At 48.0% G+C, this 24,605-nt stretch overlaps 1 protein-coding gene across 2 annotated transcripts; it reads left to right on the top strand.

Annotated features, from left to right (window-relative positions):
• The first annotated feature begins 5,891 nt into the window (after positions 1 to 5,891).
• On the top strand, positions 5,892 to 24,071 carry TNFRSF9 (TNF receptor superfamily member 9). 2 transcript variants are annotated; one of them, XM_079152891.1, is made up of 8 exons: positions 5,892 to 5,945; positions 7,248 to 7,431; positions 8,116 to 8,223; positions 8,596 to 8,733; positions 9,107 to 9,173; positions 10,628 to 10,716; positions 11,160 to 11,294; positions 23,650 to 24,071. In XM_079152891.1, the coding sequence occupies exons 2-8, from the start codon at positions 7,332 to 7,334 to the stop codon at positions 23,700 to 23,702; spliced, it is 690 nt and encodes a 229-aa protein (XP_079009017.1). In that variant the 5' UTR covers positions 5,892 to 5,945; positions 7,248 to 7,331; the 3' UTR covers positions 23,703 to 24,071. The 2 variants fall into 2 exon arrangements, with proteins under 2 accessions (XP_079009017.1, XP_079009016.1); XM_079152890.1 differs by lacking the exon at positions 23,650 to 24,071 and adding an exon at positions 15,316 to 17,799.
• The last annotated feature ends 534 nt before the right edge of the window (positions 24,072 to 24,605 follow it).

Below are 24,605 nucleotides of genomic sequence, written 5' to 3'. Positions count from 1 at the left end.
GTGCATCCAAGGCAGCAAAGAGAGTCCATACAGGGACTCTGGCCCTGGTACCTGCAGATGCCCATAAGTCCAAATGGGGATAGGTAAAATTTAGTGGGTCTCTGAACCTGGGTGAGAAAATTCATCTTTATTTTCACTAACCTCTAACAGGAATCCAGTCTTTCCTTCAATTTTGAGTACACAAATTCACAAAGCATAGCTGAAGAAACTACCCATGATTTTGCACCAACAGAAATCCAAGTTATCTCAAATACCATTTATACTAGTTTGAAACTGTGATGGGCATATATCAGTGCAGAAGTGCATTCAGTACCACATCACAGTTTGGGGTTTTAAATATTTGGTAGGTGTATTTCCAGGGAATTGGCTCCCTCTGTTACCTGTTTGTATGCTTCTGAGACGATTTCAGAAGCATAGAGGTCACAAGCTGAAAGGGTCCTGGGCACAGATAGGTTAATAGTCACTGGGGGCTGGGGTGTAGCTCAGTGGTAGACTGCTTGCCCAGCATGCACAAGTCCCTAGGTTCTGTCACGGCACCATGGGCTGGGAGAGCCCTTGTGAGGGGGTGGGCTCTGGGGCCAGAAGCCAAGTGTGAACCCTATCTCTGCTCCTTCCTTGTCACGTGATGCTGGGCAGGGTACCTGACTTATGTGTGCCCTAATTTCCAAAGGATATTGTAAGGTGTAGTTAAAGAACTTGAGTTGAAGTAGACACTCTGAATGATTTCCCAAGGAAAGAAAGAAAATGTTGGCTCGTGAAGAGGGAGGCACGTGGTGGGACTGGAGTCTGCAAATGACGCCTTCACTCACTCCTGCAATACGTGTTATTGGCCTAGGAGGCTTGTGCCAGCATGCACAAGGCTCAACCCCCAGCACCCAACGAGAGAGCCAAGGCTTACTGCATCCACACCAAGTGCCACCCCACACTGTGTCCACACTTCCAGGGCCTGGAGCAAGAACAGAAACAGCCTACAGACCATCAGACTAAGAGTGGCAGATAAGCCAAAGGGGAAGGTGCCTGTTCTCCTGGTTTGATGGAGAAGTCTGGAAAGAACAAAATCAAAGACAGTTGTTTTTAGGTGGAAAAGTTGGCAGGCTTACAAAGATGACTGAATTTAGTTTAATTACAATTGCAGATATATCAATGCCTATAATGGGCTGGCATTGTTTGGGTGGTAAATAAAAATACATGTGATTCATCAATTCTTGTGTTATTTACTCCATAAAATGTTTTGTTTTTGCTTTTCATGCATTAAAAGAAAGAATATCATTTAATTTGTGTTTTACTGATAGTAATGGTTTAAAGGATTAAAAGACAAAATATACTCTGTACAGAATGTATCTATTTAAAGTAAATCATGAACTTAAGTATGTACAATTTCTGAATTAAAATCATTTTTAATTTAAAAATTTAAAAAATTTTAAATCTAAAGGTTTCAAAAATCACCTATTACAATTAAAAATATAAATTATGGATAAAAGCAAATATTTAATCTGAAATTTTATTGTTTTGAAATTTACTTAAATTGTATTAAGTTATATAAAAATGCGGATTATTTACAGTTCTGGGGCTTGGAGTCATTCCAGGTGGTTCTCATTGTAATCAGCACTGCATCTCTGGGACTGTATTGCATCTGCACGTGCAAGAGCAGTCCTAAATGCCCGATACCACAGCGTTCCTGCAGCCACTGCAACGGTTAGAGGAATCACGGCCCAAGGGCTCTTCTGGAACCACAGACTGGTACGAAAGTAGGATCAAGAAAACGTCCACTTGAGATTTCTAGAATCTGCAGGAATCGGTCGCCTTGGTGTCTGCGCAGGATTCGAGAGACGCAGGCCTCGCCCTCCCTGGGACTGTGGCTCACTCCTCCCTGGCTTGGTGCTGGCAGCAGTGGGGAGCTGCCATCATTGCTGTCTCAAGGACACCAGGGGCATGCAGAAGTATTTGCTGGTGGCCTGACCACGGGCGTCCCAAGAATAGATGGCGACTATGTTCAGAGTTGGACAAACTCAGTCACGCTCTCGTGTGTATGCGTGCGCGCGCGCGCATTTGTGAGCCTGTGCTGGACAGCAGGTGTTTTCACTTGATGTGTAACTTTTTTCTTTTGGTACCAGGGGTTGAACTCAGGGGCACTTCACCACTGAGCCACATCCCCAGCCCTTTTTAAATTTTATTGAGAGACGGGCTCGCTGACTTGCTTAGGGCCTCTCTAGGTTGCCGAGGCTGGTCTGAACTCTCGATCCTCCTGCCTCAGCCTCCTGAGCTGCTGGGATTGTGGGCTTGCTCCACTGCGCCCAGCTGGATGTGTGACTTAACTGGACCGGGCATGTGGGCTCTGTCAAGGCTGTTGTCCTGGGCACTGCAGGGTGGTGAGTGCGCTGAGGCTGGAGGTAAGTATTCAGGAGCCATGGACTTAGAAACAGACTCCACACAGGCAACGCGCAGAACAAGAAGCCCCCAAGTTAAATGGCCGTGTCCCTCTACCTTTCCGTAACCAGTGCTCTCCTCTCTCCCTGCTCTCCTCCTCCTCCTCCTCTGATTTCCTCTCATTCTCCTGTTTCCTAGTTCCCTTTCGCTTTTCCCTTCCCAGGCCTCTTGAGTCCCACAGTGCTTGGGGCAGGCATAGGGATCCTGGTCCTCTGGGTTGGTTGGCAGAGCAGGCCACCTCCAGGGTGTGCCCCAGGGGGCACAGGGGCAGGTGTTACGGGCAGCTTGCTTGAGGGGCTGTTTTTCTCTTTCTAAATATTTTGTTGAGAGTAGTCGAGTCCTTATGCTGATTAGCTCAGTTAACTTGCTTGAGATCGACTCCATTAGACGCAGAGTCAATCACAACTACATGGAAGCTACTCCTTGGCTTAGAATGAGTCATTCAGAACAACGCAACCAATACTTTGAGTACTGTCAAAGCGTGGGTGTTTTGCTGGAGTCGCTCAGACCTAGTTGGGGAAGGCTCTGACTGCGGCATCTGGAAGGTCAGAAGGCAGAAGGCAGACGGCAACGGAGTGGGATCCATGTCTTAAAGTAAATGAAAATCATACTAGTGAACACTGCCTTTGGGTGGCTGAAATGGTAAACCTGGTTAGCTGCACGCTTGCCTTGCAAGCTTACTAGGATGATTTTATCATGCAAAACTGCCGCCTTCAGGAGAATAACCCTGAAGTGGTTGATCTGGTTTAACTGTAGGTTGACAGAACTAATCTTGAGACTCTCTGAGCTCAGTGAAGACTTTCGGGTCCTGAGAAAGTGAGCTAAGCACGTCACTCCGGTGGGGCGACAGCTCTGCCCACAGACTGTCCAAGGCAAATGAGTAGGTAGCGTTTACTTAGATGAGAATCCAGCCCTGTTAAATGTCATGCTGGGCGGTCGAACACAGAACACGTATAACTGAGGGGGCCACTGGGTCAGCTGGTGACTTTGAAAGGGCTAGGAGGTGATCAGCAGGCTTGTCCTCATGGTGTGATGCCCTCACATGTACCAGTGCTGCCCAGGTCCGGCAGGTGACCCCGCTAGATCACAGGAGAGTCGACTCTCAGGTCTGGAGTAAGTTTCTTGGCAGCCCGGGGCTTCCAAAACTCTCCCCCCTGTGTTGCCCCTTGTCCTGTTGTGGCTTTAGGATGGTCAGTGTGGGAGGTAGAGAAGGAACATTCCAAAAACAATCTCTTTAATAGTTACTTTTCCTTCAAGAACCACAGGCCAGACATCGTGGGAACATCACGTTCACTGTTCCATCTAACCCTGGCCAACTGAGGAGGATGTTCTGTATCACTGTAACTGTAAGGCGTGGATGGAAAGGTCGAGATTTAAGGAGGTTAAGAAACCTGCCCAGGTCCACCTGACAGCCCAGCATGGGATCTTAACACTCTGTGCTCCATGCCCAGCTGCTGCCAGCGCAGGATGCTCAAGTGCATGTATGTGATAAAACTGGGATGCGGGTAGTAAATCAAAACTGCATAGATGGGGCTGGGGCTGGGGCTCAGTGGTAGAGCGCTTGCCCAGCATGTGTGAGGCCCTGGGTTCAGTTCTCAGCACCACATACAAATAGATAAAATAAAGGTCCATTGACAACTAAAAATATTTAAAGCAAAACACTGCATTGAGATACCATGCCACACCTTCTAGGATGGCTTGATTTTGTTGTGGTGGTGGTTGTTAATGCAGGGAAGCTGAAACCCTCCTTTGTCACTGGTGGGAATGTGAGGTGGTATAGATGCTATGGAAAACAATCTGGCAACTCCTCAAAAAGGGAAACAATTACCAGACGACGCAGCAGTGCATCTCCTAGGTACCACTCAAGAAAACTGAGAACACAGGTCCACCCAAAAACCTATGTGTGAGTGTTCACAGCAGCATTGTTCATTATGGTCCCAAAGTGGAAATACCCTGAATGTCCGTAAGCTGATGAACAGATTAACAAAATGTGCTGTAATCGTGCAGTGGCATATCATTGAGCCATGAAGAGGAGGGCCATGCTGACACACGCCACAGTACGATCAACCTTGAAAGCCTTATGTGAAGTTAAAGAAGCCACATATTGTATGGTTGCATTTTTACGAAATTTCTAGAATAGGCAAATTCATAGAGACAGAGTAGATTGGCGGGTGCTGGGAGCTGCGGTAGGGAGAATGGGAGTGACTGCGAGTGGGGGTAGGATTTCTTTTTGATTGGTGGAATGTTCTGGAATTGGTAGTGATGGTTGGATAGCATAGTATATATACTAAAATCCACTGGATGGTACACTTTCAATGTTGGATTTGATGTGAACTCTATCTTATCTTTTCAAAAAGGCAAACCTAGGGTAGATCCAGGAAGTCCTTCAGTCCTGGATGGCAGGGCCCAGTTTTATCTGGGGCACCAGGGAGTCAGTGGAAGTTTCTACGACAGTGAGGCCTGGAGTAAAGCCAGCCTGTGTTAACTGAACCATGGGAGAGTTCATACCAGCTCCCTCCCCGCTGCACCCCTGCTCAGGACCGAGCTTCCAGTTCTCCTGTGGAGAAGTAGTTCTTCTCCGTCTGGACCCACTCTTGACATTTCCCTCCCACCCACTGCAGCCAGGGCTCTCCTGGTCATGTCCCTGAGGGTCCCTACCACCCAGCGGGGGAGGCTCATCTTAGTCTCCAGAGCCGCTGCCTCCTGTCCTTTTCTTCCTTCCCCTTTCCTCCTCTTACTTCTTCCTTCTCCTCCTCCTTCCTCTGCTCCTCTTCTTCCTTTTTATAAGATTAAAATCACAGCCTTCTGAAAATCTCTCATGGATCTCCACTTTGCCCAAGAATGTCTCACAATGCCCCCCACTGCCCCGCCAGAGCTCCAACTCCCTTGTCCTCCTTCTCCCTGCGTCCTCCCCATCACGCAGGAGGGGCACAGGAAAAAGCAACCTGGTCACCTGGCAGGCAGGCTAGGGCTCTAGTCTGTCCACCCGGCTGGTGGCCTGACAGGAGTGGCAGCCTCGGGCACTCTCATTTGCTGCCCAGTAGTGACAGTGGTAAGGCCCACTGCACTCAGCCCCGTGGGGACGGGGGGCTGCACCCAGAGGGGGCCAGAGCTCCACAGTGAGTAGGGAAGCAGGGTCCTGCGGGAGCAAGACCCCCCTCTGTCTTTAGAGGTCAGTTTCATCCCTCACATCTTGGATATTTTGAGGACACTAAAAGCTTTGACATAGATAACTGCTTTAAGTGCCAAGATCCTTTTCCTAAAGTCATCTGGGAAATATCCTAGCAGTAGAAACTGCTTCCAAGAAATGGCTTGAAATACCATTGTCAAGAGGGGACAGGGGCTCTGGGGATTTTGAGGTCAGCACACAAATGAGCCCTATCAGAGTTGTGGGGACTTCCCAAGAGGCCCCGCCTGGCTGAGTCACCCTGGCTGTTTGACCTGTGGTCCCCCCAAGCTGCCGCATTTGGCTGCTGTACCCAGGAGTGGAAAGTTCTCTGCTGCTCTGAGATCTCAAGGTATGTTCACTGGGGGTAGAGAGAGGACCCGGGGCGAGATGAGGGTGGAAACTGTTCTTGCACATCTAGATGTTTTTCCCTTCTGATTTAGAATACTTTCTATTCAACAGCCTACTATAAAAAGATTTTTAAAATGAAGAGTTATTTTTACTCCTTAGCTTTGTTACCCTATGAGCTTCAAGTTCCGCAATGGCAAGTTCATGTCTATGTTTAAGAAAATGTGATGATGAATTGAGAAGAGAGGTCTTTCAAAATGTTAGCAATTAGGCCTGGGGTTGTGGCTCAGTGGTAGAGCACTTACCTAGCATGTGTGAGGCACTGGGTTTGATTTTCAGCACTGCATGTAAATAAATGAATACAATAAAGGTTATTGACCACACACACACACACACACAACTTTTTAAAAAGTCAGCAATTAGATGCTCAAAGAGGGAACAGTGACTAAGATATCTTCTCAATGAACACAACTGAGAGGTGCCACTCTTTGTGAGGACTTTCGGAAGCAGTGCCTGGGTCTCATGCCTGGGTCATTAATTCAGAAACCAAATGAGGGGCAATGGGAGATGAAGAAAAGACAGACACACACAGAAAGAAAATTGGAGCCACGTGGTTCTCCATCCCCTAACGAGGGACAAATGACCCAGAGCTAGCTCAGCACATTGTTGTACAGGTTTCATCAAAAAGATTATTTGTGGGAAAGTTCCCGCAAAGCAGGCAATCAGAAGGACACAGGACTGGCGAGACAGTAGGGCCATCTTTTATGCTTAGAACCCTCTGTCCCTGGTAGCTGGTGCCTCTGGCTCAAGGACTCGACTGGTGACGCTGCTGCGTGCCTGTGCACATAGGCTGCTCTGGTCAGCATCACCATGGCAACAGGGTCATCTTGACCATCACCTTTGCCGAGGCAGCTCCCAGTACAGCACAGCCATGAGGGGGTCAGACCATGATTCACATCACTGCTCTTCATAAGGCAGCAAGTAACTGGCATGAAAGTCTGGGTGCTGTTGCCGGTATCTACGAGAGTCCCGCGAGAGTTCTTGCCATGATCGTTTCTGTGTTTTTGTGGAACACATTGGAAATTTCACTCTTTGGCAAACACGCACAAAGCTGTGTTTAGTCACGCTTCTCTTATTGTAGAAGTCTATGAATTTGCTACTTTTCCATAATATTCCATTTTTAATGCTCCTAAAATACCCTGAGTTATGGTCCTATGAAATGGTCTAAGTAGTGGTTGAAATGTGAAATGCAGATGGTTCTGGAAGGAGAAAGCCCCCTGTCCTCGGGAACTTTTACATTTCACAGAGCAACATTAGTGAGACCAGCTCCTTCAACCAGCTTTCTTTTGGAATCTGCTTTGCTTGCGTCAGATCCACGCAGGATTTCATCATGAGGAATGGCTACTACAAGGTGGTAGCGATGGTGCTGTTGGTCATGAATTCTGAGAGGACGAGAGCAGTGCAGGATTTTTGTGGCACTTGTCCAGCTGGTATGTACCCAGTTCATGTGCGTTGATATGTCCTGTTGAAAGTGTGATTCTGTTGGTCAGGCAGGAAGGCCTAGCTCCCTTTTAATGACTTCGTACAAACCAGTGGCGTGATCACAGCCCAGTTCTTTAGCCTCTGTGTCTTGACCTTGTCATCTGGCGATCATGGATCTGTCTTGTGCATTTGGGGGGGGGGGGGCTGCAGTGACAGGGTAGGACAGTGAGGGACCTCTGTTCATGCTAGTTTGGGCACAAGGCTCTGTGCTTGGCCTGGGGCCCAGCGGGTGCAACAGGCGCCAGCGGACTTGACAGAGTACAGAAAGTCAGATGTGTTCAAGTCATAGTGTACCAGGGAGGGACGTTAATATTCTCCTGAATCCAGTCATATTGATCTCCTGGATCAATCAAGAGAAATCATCTGTCTTGATCAATAGACAAAGGGAAGTACTTTCCTTGTCTTGATTCCTTTGTTGCAGTATTTGTATTGTGCTATTACTAATTCTGTGATTAGGCTAAGGGAAATCTTGCCAACGTATAATTTTAAAAAGTCAATCATCAAAATAATGTCTATCACTGAGATGTCCAGAAGACAAGCAGTGCCTTCATCCTGATTTTCTTGTGAACTCCATCATGCTTTGGGTGGTGATTGTTCCTTGTTGAATGTGTTTGCCTTCATCTGCCTCTTAGGTACTTTCTGTGGGAAAAGCAGGAATCAGACGTGTATTCCCTGTCCTCTGGATAGCTACTCCAGCACAGGTGGCCAGCGAGCCTGTAACATATGCACCAAGTGTGAAGGTAGGGGTTGAAGGTGCGCCCTTCGCCTGGGAGGTGGCCCTGGGGACCCGCTCTTGATCCCCACTCTCTAATTGGTCTCTGTCCAGTATGTCAAGTACCAGAGGCATGCCGTTCTCAGTCAGTGGGCAGGTCTAACATAGTTACTTGGTGTGAGAGCAATTGCTTATGGTGGGACTTTTTAAATCTCAGAGGAAATATTCATTGACAAGAAAGAAACTTCTAATTAGCAAAGTGCAAACACATCTTTGTGGATGTTCAAAAGTAAACACGCCCACTGCGTGGTAAGTAGTGTGAGCATGAGTTTTGCTGCAGAACATATATTTGCTTCCCGGAGGTGGAGGTCAAGTGGAACCTAACAGTGGGACCTTGCAGGTTTCCACAGGGTCAAGACGCCGTGCTCCTCCACCAGCGACACAGAGTGTGGCTGCATCTCAGGATTCCACTGCTGGGGGGCAGGATGCACCATGTGTGACCCAGACTGTAAACCAGGCCAGGAGCTGACACCAGAGGGTAGGTTCGCTCCTCCTGCGTCTAGCCCAGTTTGCCACCTGCAGGTGCCCTGTAATTTGCAGAAACTTTTAAGTAACACGTGATGTGCCAGTGATTTAAGTTCACGATATCAATGTCATATTTTAATCAATAAAATGATATGTACTTTTCTCCCATGAATAGAAATGATTTGAAATCAGGACCCTTGCTGATAGTCAGAACCATGTACTTTTACGCATTTTAGATACATGCAATGTCCTCTGTCCAGTTAGCAATCTTAGGGCTTTGTTTCAGGATTGTTAAACAACACATAGGTTATATTAAGTTAACGACTTTGCTGTGCTTCTCACAAGGAGGGTTCTGAAGTGATGAAATGCTTCAATCTTTCTTCCAGGTTGTAAAGACTGTGCGGCTGGGACATTCAACGATCAGGAAGGTGGCATCTGTAGACCCTGGACTAAGTAGGTGTAATTTCACTGGCTTACACAATAGTCTCTGGGGTAAGCGTTTGAAAGGCAAGGAATGTTGTCCTTGGAGCCGTTTGCCCCTTGGAGTGCAGACCTAACGGGATGTACTGATAGGAAGGCATGGCGGACGGTGACTTGACACACAGTGGGCACTCTCTCCAGAAACAACACCTGCAGCCCTGAGGGCAGATTGACCAGGGGAACTTGGCCACTGTCTGCCTCACCTGGTCGCCTCTGCCTTCTCCCAATCTCTTTGCTGCCTCTTACCTTTTGTGTTGATCAGCCTGTCTCCAGTGCTCAGTGCCAGAACCAAGAGTGATACAGAGGGCACAGCATGCTTCTTCCTCCAGGGGCACGCAGGCCACGGGCGGGGGATGCGGCAGCCAACAGCACATGGAAGAATGTGACTGCGGACCCTGGGATCTGGCCCAGGGCCACTCAGACTGCTCAGACAGGGGCTAGTGCGTGGGCAGTTTGTGCATCCAGGACAGCAGGGGTGAGGAGAGGACGTACTCAGAGACCTGAAGCTGGCAGAGCAGTGAGATCTGTGGTCTCTGATAACAAATTCTTGGGTCTCACATTCTAGATGCCTTTCTTCTTTTTCCATTTTTCTCTAGTGAGAAAATCATTTCAATTATTATTTTACAGTTACATTTTTATTATTTTTTAAAAATATGCTGATTGGTAACAGATTAGAATGTCTTTTTTCTTAAAATTCTTTTACCACAAATTGATAAGAGTATTTAAGGGAGTGTGTGGAAAAGTGATTTGAACTGGGCTCTGGAGGATGGGTGGATTTGGGATAGCTTAAAAGGAAGGAAAAGGCATGTCAATGATGGTGGTGATGGTGGTGGTGATGGTGATGATAGTGATGGTGATGGTGCTGGTGATGATGATGGTGCTGGTGATGGTGATGGTGATGACACACCCACTTATTCGGTGGGTAAGGTATACATAAGTGTGTCACTCATTCATTTGCTTTTCATAACATTTCCGGGAGCATATACTATCCTTATTTTGCAGATTACCAAACTGAGGCTCAGCAGACATCATAACTTGTCCAGGGTCATAACTTCCTGCAGAGTGGCAGGCTCAGGCTCAGACCCCGCGAGGGTTAAGACTCCGAACCTTCTCGGACCTTTCTTGTGTGCCTGCGATGTGGGAATACAAGTGTAAACGTGTGGGGAGGGGAAGGTGAGGGTCGACCAGGCAGCAGCCTCGGCAGTGCAGGGATCCCTGGTGCGGAGCGGGTGAACTCTGTGGAAAGCTGAGTGAAAGCTGAAGGAAGCCTGATGGCCAAGTGGGACTCTTTCCTGGTATCTGCCCATTTTCTCTGCACCCAGACCCACCTCTGTCATGAGTCAACTTCAGTGGGTGACAAAAAGTTTTTCACTGGTGTCCTCTGTAGCTAAATTAATATTTGAACTCTTTTCCTTGAATTGTCTAAGCTGTTCACTGGATGGAAAATCAGTACTTGCAAAGGGGACGAAGGACAGCAATGTGGTCTGTGGACCCGCTTTGCCCGACATCTCTCCAGGTAACTCCGCCATTACCATGCCTGCCCCTAGGAGAGAGCCAGGTGCTGGTTTGTTGGTTAAAGCAAAGTGAATGTATCATGTCTCTCCAGCTGCTGTGGAAAGCCCCAGGTGTTGTGAGGTCTTGCAAGTCTGCCACACAGGCACCTGCGGGGGCCTTCCCCTCTCCACCCTGCCTTCGGGATCCGTCTGTTTCGGTCTGAGCTACACATTAGCAAACAGCGCATGCTGGGGCTCATCCCAAAGCAGTGCTGCACCTTTGCGGACCGAGTAGCGGGGCACAGGGCCCCGAGTTCCTACGTCCTCGGAGGCCAAGCTGCTTAACTTCTGCTGGCCTCTAGGAAAGTCACTAAGTGATGGCTTCTGTAAAGTCATCTAGGTCGACTCAGCAGACTCCTGCCCCCACGCCTCCCGACCCTCACCTCTCCTCTTGCTCCCTGCAAAGGCCACAGTATGCAGAGCCGCACCTTCTTCCTGGCGCTGACCTCAGCCGTGGTGGTGTCCCTGCTCGTCTTCCTGGTGCTCCGGCTCTCCGTCGTCAAATGGGGCAGGAAGAAGTTCCTGTACATATTCAAACAACGTAAGGCCGACCTAACAGTCTTAGATACAAGCGCTCACAGGGCCAGGCTTTTCATCAGGAAGGAAAAGAGGGTTTTTTTTTAAGTTATAAAAACGAGATCGGTATAGCACAGTGGTCATAAGCAGGGCAGCACCATCCCCAAGGGGACATTTCGCAACTGGTGGTGGGGAGGGGCCCTTGGAGTGGAGGGCCAGGGATGCTGCTGAGCGCCCACCCGCAGCTCCCAGGTTGGTCCCCAACACAGAGTGAGCCAGCCCAAATGTCAGTAGTGCTGAGATGGGGAGAACCTGGCTCTGGCAGATCATGGCCCAGGGTCCTAAAAAATCACACGAAGAGGGCTGCAGTCTTGCGGGAGGGGCGTGTGAGTGTGCGGAGCCAGCCGGGCCTGTGGACCCCCACCAGGAGGAATCTGGAAGGAACTTCTGTTCCACCTAGAGCTGCTCCTCTGGTGGGTAAATGGCTTTAACTTCAGTGTAGATCTGCACTCGAGGAAGCCGCGGAGAGCTGGGAGGGAGTTTAAAGTGGATTTAACTAAGTGGATTATTATAAGACCAATCTAGATTAAATGAAAAATGCCAGTAGTACATTGTTAATCTGTTAAATAAGGGACTCCTTCTATAAAGAACCCAGCTGGCGTCTGGCACAGAGTCATCACCCACTAAACAAAGCTGCCTGTATTTATAATTAAGTTTATGGTTTATGGTGGGGAAACCGGTATTTAGTCTTCACAGAGAATGGGATGAGTGACAGCAGGCTCGATTGAACCCAAGGTTCACAGACAGCAGGAGCACGCTGAGGGCAAAATCTTCACCCCAGACACCGAAGACAGGAGGGCATCTACTTGGAGGTTGTTAAATACAAATATTGGAGGAAAAGTATTAGCATGGTCTTACCTAAAGACTGTAAAAAAATTGTTTTAAAAACCCTTTTAACATTGTGAACTATCTGGAAAAATGCATAAATGTCAAATTTAACAGGTTGATGTAAAATCAACTCTAGCCGGGTCTATAAATAGAACCTGATGGCTCCAGGAAACTGCCCCGCCCCACAGCCCAGCCTCTCCCCCATGCTAACCACACCTGGGCGGCGCAGCGGGGTTCTGTGGCCAGCTGCTTTCACTCAGCTTCGGGTCTCTAGGTGTCGCCCGTGGTGACTCAGCCCTGGCCCATTTCCATTCCCGTGCACCTCCTACCCACTGTCCCACGGCTGTTCACCCTGACCGGGGGACACTGGGTTTGTCTCCAATGTGACCCGTTCCAGACCCTGACCCAGGGACACTGGGTTTGTCTCCAGTGTGACCTGTTCCAGACCAAGCCTTGAAGAGCTTTATCGACCTAGCACGGGTTTTGCATCTCCTTGTGTTTTAAGGTGCATTTCCCTGATCACTGTTGAAGTCAGATCTCCTCCCATGTTGGGCCATTTGGGTGTCCTCTTTTGTGAGTGGCCTGACATCTTCCCACAGGGCGATGTGTTCTTTCCTGGTAGATTATGGGAACTCTGTAGTCAGTTCATGGGCTGCAGACAACCTTTACCTACTCTGAGCCTCACTCTTTCTCTTTCTAGGGTCCACAGCTGTCAGGTAGACCCCAAGCTACCACCCAGACCTGACTTAAAGAACTATCCCCCACCCCTACCCAAAGGGACAGTAAAGCTGTTAATAAGATGCTTTTCAGGGGCTGGGCTGGGGCTCAGTGGTAGAGCGCTTGCCTAGCATGTTCAATCCTCAACACCACATACAAATTAAGTGAGTAAAATAAAGGTCTATCAACAGCTAAAAAAATTTTTAAAAGATGTTTTTCAGAAGTATTTGTGAGTAATTAGTGAGTTGCAAATGGAACCATAATTCATTTAAAAACTTCATGTCATTTGAAAAAGCTTTTCATTTTGAAATGATTATAGATTTGCAGAAAGTTGCAAAGACATACAGAACAGTGTCACATGCCATTCTACCCAGCTCTGTCTGATAGCACGATGTCAGGAGCAGGCGCTTGCAGAGCTGTGTATGTCATTTTGTCACATGTGTAGATTCATGCAACCCCCAGAATGTAGCGCTATCCATCACAAAGGTGGCCCCCGTTACCCCTTCTTAGCCACACCCACTCTCTCCCCTGCAATCCCCAACTCCTTGCAGTCACAAATCTGTTTTCTATCACTTTTGTCACTTCAGGAATGTTATACGAATGGACTATGCAGTATGTGACCATTTGAGGTTGACGTTAGTCACTCAGCATAATATGCCCTTGGTGTCTATCCAAGTGATTGTGCCGCAGTAGCTCATCCTGTTCTTGCGTGGGTTTTGTTTCTTTGAGATGGCTGGTCTCCAACTCCTGGGCTTAAAGAGATGCTCAACCTCAAGGCTCCCGAGTTGCTGTGTCTGTCAGCGTGTGCCACCTGCCCTGCTCTGTATCTTCTGTTTCCATTCATTTCAGATGTGTTCCCAGTTGCTTGTTGGAACATGTTTACGATGGCCGCTTTAAAGTCCTCCTCAGATCATCCTGACTCTCACCTGGATGCTGGCGTCTGTGGACTGCCTTTTTCTGTTCACGAATCCAGATCTTCATGCTTGTAATATACAGGATCTTTTCATTGAAACCCACACAGTTGGGTTTCATCACAGTGTGTGACACTGGATCTAATTTAAATCCTGTTTTCTCAAGCTTCTGACAGCACTCCAGTGGGGGGAGACGAGGGGGCACCTTGTCACTGCTGGGGGGGTTCCACACCAGACCTCCTGGGCCCCAGGGCCCCTCCCAGGCTGCCAGGAGAACAGCGCTCAGTCGGCTTCATGTGGCCTCCACTCTGGTGGAGGGGTGGGGGCTGCAGCCCGTGACTGCTGCTGGTGCTCGTGCGGCCTGACGCTCCCTCAGGCCTCCTCTGACGCGCCCTGGGAGCCTTGGCACAGACAGCAGAGGGCAGCAGGCTGGGCTCTACTTCCTGGTGGGCTTGCGTGGGGGGCCGTAGTATTTCTCTGCCGTTTTGCTGGAGTCGAGTGGTGATTGTCTAAACTCCTTCAGTCTTGCTAGGCTGCCCCTCCCCTGGCCTTGTGGCTGGAGGCAGCAGGATTTCTTGGAGCTTTGTTTGTTCTTTACCCACTGGCCTATCTGGATTGCTGTCTTCTGCACTTCCCAGCTTGGGGGCCATGTTGTTCCTCAGGGCCCTGAGAGTCTTGGCCAGTCTACCTGCTTCTTTCTATCTTCCAGTACCTTCTCAGGTTTGTTATATATATAACAATCAGAGTTTCCAGTGGTACTCAGTAGCAGGAATCTGGAAAAGCAGGCCACCCCCATCTGCCTGAAGTAGATCTCCATTTTTGAATTAATCTTTGATATAAATTCAAAAGACAACTCCTGGTATTTCTGAAGGTCTTGACAGTTTTTCTTGCCTTCTAGGTATAGTTGTTGTTGTTGTTGTTGTTTTAAAAATAAAAACAAGCATGTGAAATTGGGGCAGGGCCTTAAGCCTTGACAGGTTCTAAGGAAGTATCTGCTTAGGACTTGAAAGTTTCTCAGCAGTAAAGCAAATACTTCACATGAACTTGCAAAAGAGGACCCAGGAGGTGTGGATCTGAGGATCAGCTCTTTGGTTACTAATGGATGGAAGTAGTGGAAATATCTTTAAAGTTGGCAGCATAGAATTTCATTCAAGAAAAATTGTATAATCTCTGATAAGTAACCCTAAGACTAAATTATGAACTGATAAATTGAAACTATAGCTGTGTTTGGGATATGGCTGATATTTTGTGCTTTTGGTGACTCATGCCTGAGGCTTTTTCAGTCATGTATAAAATAAAGAAAATAGTTTTTAAAGACCAATAAAATATTTGGTAAAAGGAAATAAATCTTAAATTATCCCTAGGAAAAAACTCACACACACTGTTACTCTCTTGTGGATAAGTTGGTTAAAATTAAACCTGAGAATGTTTGCTGCTTAGAAATGTTCTACAGCGGTGACTTGTGGGAAATAAGCATTTTGTGCTTAAAACAGACCACAACGTATAACTGTCTTTTAAATCATTCTCTAGCATTTTTTAAACCAGTACAAACAGCCCAAGAGGAAGATGCCTGCAGTTGCCGGTTTCCAGAAGAAGAAGAAGGAGAATGTGAACAGTGAAATGAAATCTCAAGAGCTGTCAGAACTGACCGGAAAAGAAGCAAGAGAAATAGGGCGATCCCGCTGTCATGTCCTTTAAAATGAGAAGTCCCACCCTAGATAGTCCCCAGCATTGCCCCTGAAGAGTTTTCTCTAATGCTCTGGAGCTGGCCTTCATAAATGTCCCCCTTTTACAGAAGCATGGGGCAGTGCTGGTGGTGAGTGGTTGTTTTCTAGATGCTACTTAACAGGACGGGGCTAGCTTTTGAAAACCCAGAGAAAATGGTAGTTTCAAATCCATCACATCAGGCACTGGGGATGGAGCTCAGTGCTGGGCATGCATGAGAGCTGGGTTCAAGCCCCGGCATCACAAACGAACAGAGAAGTACAAACCAGAAAACAGAGGTTTCAGTTCAATCACATGGACCACTGGTCCAGCTAAAAATCACCATCAAAATCCGTGCAGGTTTGGCCTGTGTGCTAAGTGACTGTCCATAAGCCATAGGATGCAGCAAATATTCTCTACCAGATTTCCCACTAGTTCCGTCATTTAACTGTCAGTGAGAACGATGACCGCCCTGAGTTTGGGGGCAAGAAGGAGGCATCAGAAAGAATTTAAATCTGTCTACGCCAGGGTCCTCTCCATCCCCTCACCTTCTGCCATTGTCCCTCTGAGCCGTTACATTAATCGATGGAACACACCTGAAAGGTATGAAGTGCAAGGAAAAAGGAGCGCCTGGGCACTCGGCCCAGCCTGCGCACCAGCACAGGGGCACCAGATGCCCCTGGTCTCATCTGGCCGCCATTTGCCTTTGTATGGTTTGTGAGCTGAGGGTGGATTTTGCATTCTTTAGTGGTTAACGAATAAGAAGAATAACGTCTCATGGCACATAAAATCATCAGAAACTCAGATTTCCCAGTCCTTAAGTAAAGTTTTATGGGCACACAGCTACATCCACCTGGCCGAAGACCACCTTTGCTCTACAGTGGCAGAGTTGAGGACTTGTGTCAGAGACTACAGAGTTCCACAAAGTCTAAACATTTGATATCTGACCCTTTGTAGGGTCAAAGTCAAGATCAGAGGATCCATCAGAGGGCAACTTCCCCTCCTCATCTTCTGCCCACCCCCAGGCAACCTCTCTAGGAAATTTTGAATCTATCTTTTCCTTGCTTCAGAAAAGAAAATCATTTATTATATAATTTTGTGTCCTAAAACTGTGATTTAGTTGTGTTTGTTTTTGAACTGTTTGAAAACGAGGCTGTGCTGTGTGGAGACTTCTGTGACCTGCTCTGGTCGTTCCAAATCATGTTTATAAGACTTGTTCCTGTTCTCGTGTGCATTCCTTTGGCGAAGCTCCTACACCCTAATTCACCACTCCGCCCTCTGCCAGGGTACATTTGGGTTGCCCCAGGTTCTTTGCGGTCACCAACAATGTTGCCGTGACTGTTCTTTTGTGCAGCAGTGTCTCCAGGGAAACGTCCCAGAAGTGGACTTGCTGGATCTCAGGGGCCGTGAACGCGCGACTTAATGAGCCAGTGATGGTCACAGTCAGGACACGCTAGGTAACGCAGAAGTAACCAGACCCCCCCTCGCCACCACCAATCTTAACAGATCACAACAGAACCACAAAGGTGTGTTTTTACTGTCACCGCGTGCCCGCTCTGGCTGGGGCCCGTCCCATGTTATCTCGTTCCGGGATTTGGGTACAGGGGGCACCTTCTGCTTGGATCGTGGGCCGTCTTATTCTGTTGCAGCTCGTGTTTAGTTGGCTAGACACTCACCAGCCTTTGGAATTAGTGACCAGGCCAGCCAGGCATCGGCAGACAGAGACCTAATCTTTACCCAGGGAGGGGGAAGTGCTGCCAAGGGCTGGCCGTGTCCACTGCTCCTCCATGCGCTTCAGTTTCTGCTGCTCAGTCACGTGGGTGTTGTCCAGTGTCCTGCTGACCCGCAGCCTGCTGGACCTGTGCTATCCACCCCGCTAGTTCTGCCAACCGAGTGGCACTTCACTGTGGCTTTATTTTGTATTTTTCCAATGACGAATGGGCACCTTGTCACGTGTTTATATACCACTGAGTTTCTTTTTTATGAAATGCTCACTCATACATTTGGTCCTGTTAGCACAAAAAGACTGGGCGGGACGCAAACGTCATATTCGGGAGGATGAAATGGCGCCCGAGGACCCCCTCTCCTGCTGGAAAAGGAGTCGCTGAACAAAGAAAGGGACTGGGTTTACATGGGCTGTCTTGAGGGTGGTCTAGGGAGCATGTGTCGGTGTGCTGGGACACTCAGGAAGGCGAGCCTTCCGGGGCCAGGCTGTGGGAAGGGTCCGAGAGGACTTACTCTGGAGGAGATGAGCGCCTCCCAGAGACTGGTCTCCTTTACGGTGATGAAGCACCTCCTCCCTGTCCGCAGCGGCCGCACCCGAGAACACCTGTCCTGGGAGAGGAAGGCTGCCGGTGCGTGGCCTTCGTTTTTTTATTTGTTTATTTGTTTTTTGAATTTTTTATTGTAAACAAATGGGATACAACTTGTTTCTGTTTGCACATGGAGTAACGGCATGCCATTTGCGTAATCATACATCTACATAGGGTAATGGTGTTTGATTCATTCTGTTATTTTTTCCTCCCCCCCACCCCTCCCACCCCTCTTTTCCCTCTATACAGTCCCTCCTTCCTCCATTCTTGCCCCCTCCCACCCCCATTATGTGTCATCATCCGCTTATCAGTGAAATCATTCGTCCTTTGGTTTTTTGAGATTGGCTTATCTCACTTAGCATGATATTCTCCAATTTCATCCATTTGCCTGCAAATGCCATCATTTTATTATGGTGAGTAATATTCCATTGTATATATATACCACAGTTTCTTTATCCATTCATCAACTGAAGGACATCTAGGTTGGTTCCACAGTCTGGCTATTGTGAATTGAGCAGCTATGAACATTGATGTGGCTGTGTCTCTGTCATATGCTGATTTTAAGTCCTTTGGGTATAGGCCAAGGAGTGGGATAGCTGGGTCAAATGGTGGTTCCATTCCAAGCTTTCTGAGGAATCTCCACCCTTCTTTCCAGAGTGGCTGCACTAATTTGCAACCCCACCAGCAATGTATGAGTGTACCTTTTTCCCCACCATCTCACCCCAATTAGAATGGCGATTATCAAGAACACAAGCAACAATAGGTGTTGGCCTTCGTTTTTCCTTCTCTTTCTCAGGCCTCATTATTTTGGGAATTTCTTATTCTCCACATCCATTAGGTCCATTTTTAAAAACATGGTTGTCTGTCTTATTGAGTCACAGCATTTCCTTATATATTCTAGAGGATAATCTTGGGTCAGTTATACATATTATAAATATCTCCTGCCAAGCGTGGAGGTGCACGTCTGTAATCCCAGCAGCTGGGGAGGCTGAGGCAGGAGATTAGAGAGTTCAAAGCCAGCCTCCGTAACTTAGCGAGACCCTGTCTCCAAATAAAATATAAAAAGGACTGGGGATGTGACTCAGTGGCTTAGCACCCCTGGGTTCAATCCCTGGTACCAATAAATAATTAAATGTCTCCTTTGTGATTTTTTTTTTCTTTTTAATGGCATCTTTCTTTGTCCTTCTGCTAATAAGTAAAACAGTTCTCCATTTAGCTTGTTAGTGTTGTCATTCTTTTCTTATCTGATTCCCTTTAGGTGCTGGTGTTGCCTGATTAGACATTCTTTTTCACACAACACCATGAATGTAACTTCACATTCCAGCCCCAGAGCCTTTTGCCTTTCGTGTTTTAGTCCGACCTGTTGGGAACTGATTTTTGTGCCTTTGGGATCAGGGATGACGGATCCACCCCAACCAGTGCCATTTACTCAGTGTTCCATTGTGCCCTGTGGATCTGCAAGGTCACCTCTGCCCTCCTCCGTGTCCTCTGGCCACACGCCTGCTTCTGGGCTGTCATGTCCCCGTCCCTTTGTTTTTCCTGCACTGATGCCACACTGTCTTCATGTCGACGGCTTTGTAATAGCTCTTGGTATCTGATAGAGAACGTCCTTCCACCTTTTTCTACTGCGGGAACATTGAGGTTACTTATCTATCTATCTATCTATCTATCTATCTATCTATCTATCTATCTATCTATTTATTTTGGTGCCGGGGATTGAACTCAGGGGCATTCGACCACTGAGCCTCATCCCCAGCCCTACTTTGTATTTTATTTAGAGACAGGATTTCCGGAGGGGCTGGGATTACAGGCGTGCGCCACCACACAGGGCTATGCTGAGGCTATTTTTGACTCATCATTCAGTTCTATAAATTTTAGAAACTGAATTCCAAAAAAGATTCATTGAAACTTCTCTCTCTCTCTTGCTTTTTTTTTTTTTTCTTTTCTTTTTCTTTTTGGTTGTGCCAAGAATGGAACCCAGGGCCTCATACAGGCTCAGCAAGAGCTCTACCACTCAGCTGCACCCCATCCCCTGAATGAAATCTCACAGAGCCTATAGACCATTCTAGGGAGAGCGGATCTTTTCACCAGGGAGATGATTTTTGCAGGTGCCAAGAAAAACACCTGGGGCCTGGGGTTGTGGCTCGGTGGGCTTGCCTAGCATGTGGGAGGCCCTGGATTCAATTCTCAGCACCACATATAAATAAATGAATAAAATAAAGATCCGTCAACATCTAAAAAAATATTAAAAAGAAAAAAAGAACAGTGCCTGCCCCAGCAGGTGCTGTACCTGTCTGCGTTGGATCTTCACATCCCCAAATGTCCTCACCTGGTTGACGTTTTAATGTCCTTCAGAAAAGTTTTATAAAGTGTCTCCAGAAACATTTCATGCATCTTCCAGCTTTGCTTGTTGTTGCTTGTAGAATGGTCTTGCCTGTTGCTGAACCGTGGAGATGCAGGAAGCTTGTTTATCATGCCTTACAGGCAGCTTCTTTCAGCCTCTTTGCCAAACTTGCCTGTTATTTTTAATAACATGTAATAGATTATTTTGGCTTTCTAGACAAAATGTTCTCTACAATAATAAGAGATTCTTCCATTTTGTGTGTGTGGGACTGGGGCTTGAAACCAGGGGTGCTCTACCACCTGAGCTATACCCTCATTTTTAGGAAGGGTCTTGCTAAATTGCTGAGGCTGGCCTTGAATCTGCAATCCTCCTGCTTCAGCCTCGCAAGTGACTGGGATTAGAGGTGTGACCCACCACCCCTGGCTAGTTTCTTCCTTTTCTGTTCCTTTCTCTCTTACTAGCTTGACGTCCTGCTAAGATCTTAATACAGATAGTTTTTTTTTTTTTTACTTTTATAAGGAATACTTTCAGGTGTGTTTTTTTTTTTTTTTTGTAAAATACGCTTGATCAGATAAGGAAGTTGCCTTTTATGCCTGGTTTGTGAAGATGGTTTGATTTATTTCTTACATATTTGTTTTATGTGTTTGTTTTCTGAGATAGGGTCTTGCTCTGTTGCCCAGGGTGGCCTTGAACTCCAGGGCTTAAGTGAGGCCTCTCCTCCTGCCTCAGTCTACAGGTCGTGGGGACAGCAGGGTGCCCTCTGGGCCTGGCACCCGGCAACTCTGTAAATTCGACAGGATTTTCCCCTTGGCCTTGGGCACGAGTGTCTCATTCTCTGTGGCTTACCACGCACGTTCAGAGGGAGACTGGTCACGCCCCTCTGGTTTAGGGCATTCGAAATGACGCAAGGAACTCCCACTTGTCCCAGAGAATAAACCTAAAAAGTCCCCAGTGGGCTCTGCCTGTCTGACGGACTTGGCTATCACACGGGCCGTATGAGATCTCTATCACAGTATATTTTGGTATAATGTGTAAAAGTTATAAATGAAAAACACAGGAACTTGGAGCATGAATCATTTTTTCCTCCAAAAAACAGTTAACAAATAAGGAAAATCAAGACAAGATAAAATGATCTTGTTTGGGGATTAATTTAGAAAATCCAACTATTGGGCTTAATAGAAATAAAGGTAAATTTCTATGATCAAAATAAGTTAACAGGAATATACAGGTTTAAAACAGTTTTCAAGTGCCCCCAAACCAGTCTAGGTTTTTTTGGAGACAAAGTTTGATTTTCTTCTTAGTGGAAGACAGCACTCTGATGGAAACTTTAGATATGAGGGGCGCCTGGCTCTTCAGTGTTGTCTCCTGCCTGTGCGAGCAGATGTTTCCATTCGCAGCAGCTGAGGCCACCCAAGAGGCCAGCGGGGCAGGCTGGGTGTGACCTGAGTGGTGGGCAGGGGGAGGTGTCACCAAAGGCTTTTAAAAACGACTCGGAAATAAAACATAACTCTATCATCTTCATAGAAGAAAAAAAGACAGCTTAGTTTTCAAACTTTATGTTACTATTGCAACATCAGATCACAGACGCTACATAGGAAATGAGGCGCCGTTCTTTGTAAACAATGGGAACTCAGACTTCAGTGCCAAAGTATGCTAAAGACGCGGAGCTGAGAGTCCTTTTGCTCCCAACATTTGACTAATCAGTCACATAGAAATGAAGTCTATTTTATATCAGGGTTGATTCAGAGCTGTATTTCAAATTAAGTTTTAAAGCAAATTAAAGGCTTTTAAACAACCTTTTCTAAATTCATGGAAGAGACTGATCTTGGCAAGTCATCACAGGAGCTGACTACAAAGTATGATTCTTCCCCCGAACTGGTGTCCATGAGGTGTCTGCTCCGCCCCAGGAACTGTTAGGACACAGAGGCACAGGGATAAAGGACTTTCTGACAAGGGTCTTGCAACGTCAACCTGTCAGAGCCCCATTGGGCAGAGTTTCTTCATGGGACACAACATACCTGAGGACCTACTGTGTGCCCTCCTGCACTTACAGGCTGGTCCAGGTGGCATTGCCGCCCGCCCCGTGTGCCAGGAGGGGCAGCTCACCCAGAGGGGTCGGGGGGAAGGGCTCACTGGGGAGGCTGAGGAGAGCACCTGCTGGGCAGGGGCTCCCAGAGAAGCCAAGGGCCCAGGCAAGAGGGAGGGAGGAGGCCGGGGCTGGGCCCTGAGACGAGATGAAGGAAGTGGCCGCTGGAGAAGGGAGCAGATTATCCAGATCTTCTGAACCCAGCTAAGCAACTTGGATTTTAACCTGTGGACGTGGGTAGCTGGTGACGGGCTGCTCAGGCTGTTGTTTAAAAAGCTCTCCCTACTGCAGCGGAAGAATGTTAGAGGCAAGACCAGGCTCTGGAGCCAGGCGAGGAGGCTGCTCAGGAGTCCGGTCAGAGCAGCAGTGTGAGGGCAGAGTGGGCAGCTGGGCAAGGCCTCATCTAGGGGCTGGGGGACAACACCATGGTTTCTGGCTCAGGCATCTGGGAGGACAGAGGAGCCATGAGCAGAGCTGAAGGAGGGGTGGAAGGGGTCAGGAGAGCTGGCCGGTGACCGCAATGGATGCTGGGTTTCCCAGTGGAGGGCTTATGAGGCCACGGCAGAGCTGGGGCGGCAGGGGGCGCTGTGGCAGGTGGGGGACGGGAGAGTGGCATGCCAGTGGCTCCAGCAGGGTCTCTGGATGCCAGCAGATGAGAGTGGACACAGGACAGCCGCAGTCCGGGAAGAGTCTGGGGCAGTGACAGCAGAATGTGCACTAGCTTCAGCCACAGAGCGGTGGTGTGGAAGGGTCCTGAGAAGTGCTGACTGGAGAGTCAGACTTCTGTGAACCCAGAGCCCACAAGAAACCCAAAGAGGTCACCCAAGGGGGTGGCAGAGTGGTGGCAGCGAGCGTCCTCGTACCTTTCAAGGGCTTGGGAATGAAAGAGGCAGCAGGGAATCAGGGGACCACGTGGGTCTCAGGGCAGGGTCCTCTGATCGAGTACGGTCACCTATGAACAGGGAATGATTTCTCAGTATAATTATGTCCTGTGCAATATTGAGGACAGGCTCGTATTTAAAGTGTTTATCTGAAGTTCAAATTTAACCATGCACCCTGCATTCTTATTTGCTAAATGTAGGGAACCCAGCTAAGGGGACGCTATGGTTCTCTTGATGGGGGCCCAGGTCTGACAAGGCCGAATGCAGAGGCTAACAGGAGTCCAGGATGGGGTCGAGGGAGCCATGTCTGAGAGACCAGGAGCCCTCAGAGGAAGGCAGCTGCCACCTCCAGTTAAAGCAGGTGGGACAAAGGCAGATGCTGGAGGCCTGGGCTTCGAGGGTGGAGCAGGAGCATGCGGCAGAGGTTCTCCAGGGTCCTGGGCTGACCGCAGGAAGGGACAGGAGTGGGGGTAAAGAATGCGCCCAGGGAGGCTTAGAGAGGCTTGCTCATCTGGGGGAGGGGTCTTCCCTCTGCAGTGACCAGGTCCAGATCCAGAACACTCTGCTGTTCTCAGAAGAGGCCAAGCTGACTGACTGAGGGGCTGGGGTTTTCCAAGAGGAGGGAAGGACAGAAGGTCCTGGGGCAAAGAGGTCATCAAGGAAGTCCTTTTGCAAAAGAGAAGCAAATGAATTCCAAGCACAGATTGTCACACTCTACTTTCATGCTATGAATAAGACCATTTAAACTTACACTTCGCTTTTTCTGAAAGTAAAGCTGATCGGTTCACAAAAATACCTAAAAACACGGGGAGTAGAGACGGGCACCAGCAACACCACTGCACACAGCCACCTCTGGTGGGTGAAGTCCAAAGAGGAAACGGGCCGCGTTGGGACCTTCCGTCCTAGTCCCCGTCCTCAGCCATGGCCCCGCCGAAGCTCCCTCCCTCCTCGTACTCTTTGCCACAGACCCAGCCTTTCGAAGGCCAGGCCACACAGATGCGATGTGCATTTCAGTCTGGAGGGAAGTCTCCAGCATCGCACACCCTCACGGCCACCTGGCATGAGGTTATATGTGGCCCTGACTTGGCACTGTCTGCTTAGTCACTCACTCGTTGTCTGCCTCTCATGCTTATATACCTATACATTATTTTTACTTGCAAAAGAAATCAGTAACAAACTATAAAATAGACCTGTTGCCATGTGCCATGTGATAAATGAGAGAATGAACAATTGCAACAGAAGCGTTCCAGCAACCTTCTCTCTGAGCCCAACAGCAGGACTGTTCAACCCCCTTTCCTAAGTACTACATCATCACACCGATCACTCACCCAATTTTCCACCAACCTTCAGGTCAGGGGATCTTTTTTCCAACACTATCAATAATTAATTTAAATATAAATGAACTAGATATTGTAATCAAAAGGCATAAATGTTCAACACGTGTAAAAAGCAGACAGTAACTATATGCTCTATACGTATGTCACACTTTAAAT

This window comes from Sciurus vulgaris (assembly GCF_902686455.1).
Source record: "Sciurus vulgaris genome assembly, chromosome: 1".
Lineage (NCBI taxonomy): Eukaryota > Metazoa > Chordata > Mammalia > Rodentia > Sciuridae > Sciurus > Sciurus vulgaris.
Note: the sequence above shows the minus strand (reverse complement) of the source record. Positions and strands in the feature narration are given on the sequence as shown.

Bases quoted from the DNA above. Each gene is read 5' to 3' on its own strand.
- TNFRSF9 (XM_079152890.1), top strand. From the start codon at position 7,332: ATGAGGAATGGCTACTACAAGGTGGTAGCGATGGTGCTGTTGGTCATG. The intron at 7,432-8,115 runs GTATGTACCCAG...TCTGCCTCTTAG, and splicing joins TTGTGGCACTTGTCCAGCTG to GTACTTTCTGTGGGAAAAGC. The intron at 11,295-15,315 runs GTAAGGCCGACC...ATCATTCTCTAG, and splicing joins CCTGTACATATTCAAACAAC to CATTTTTTAAACCAGTACAA.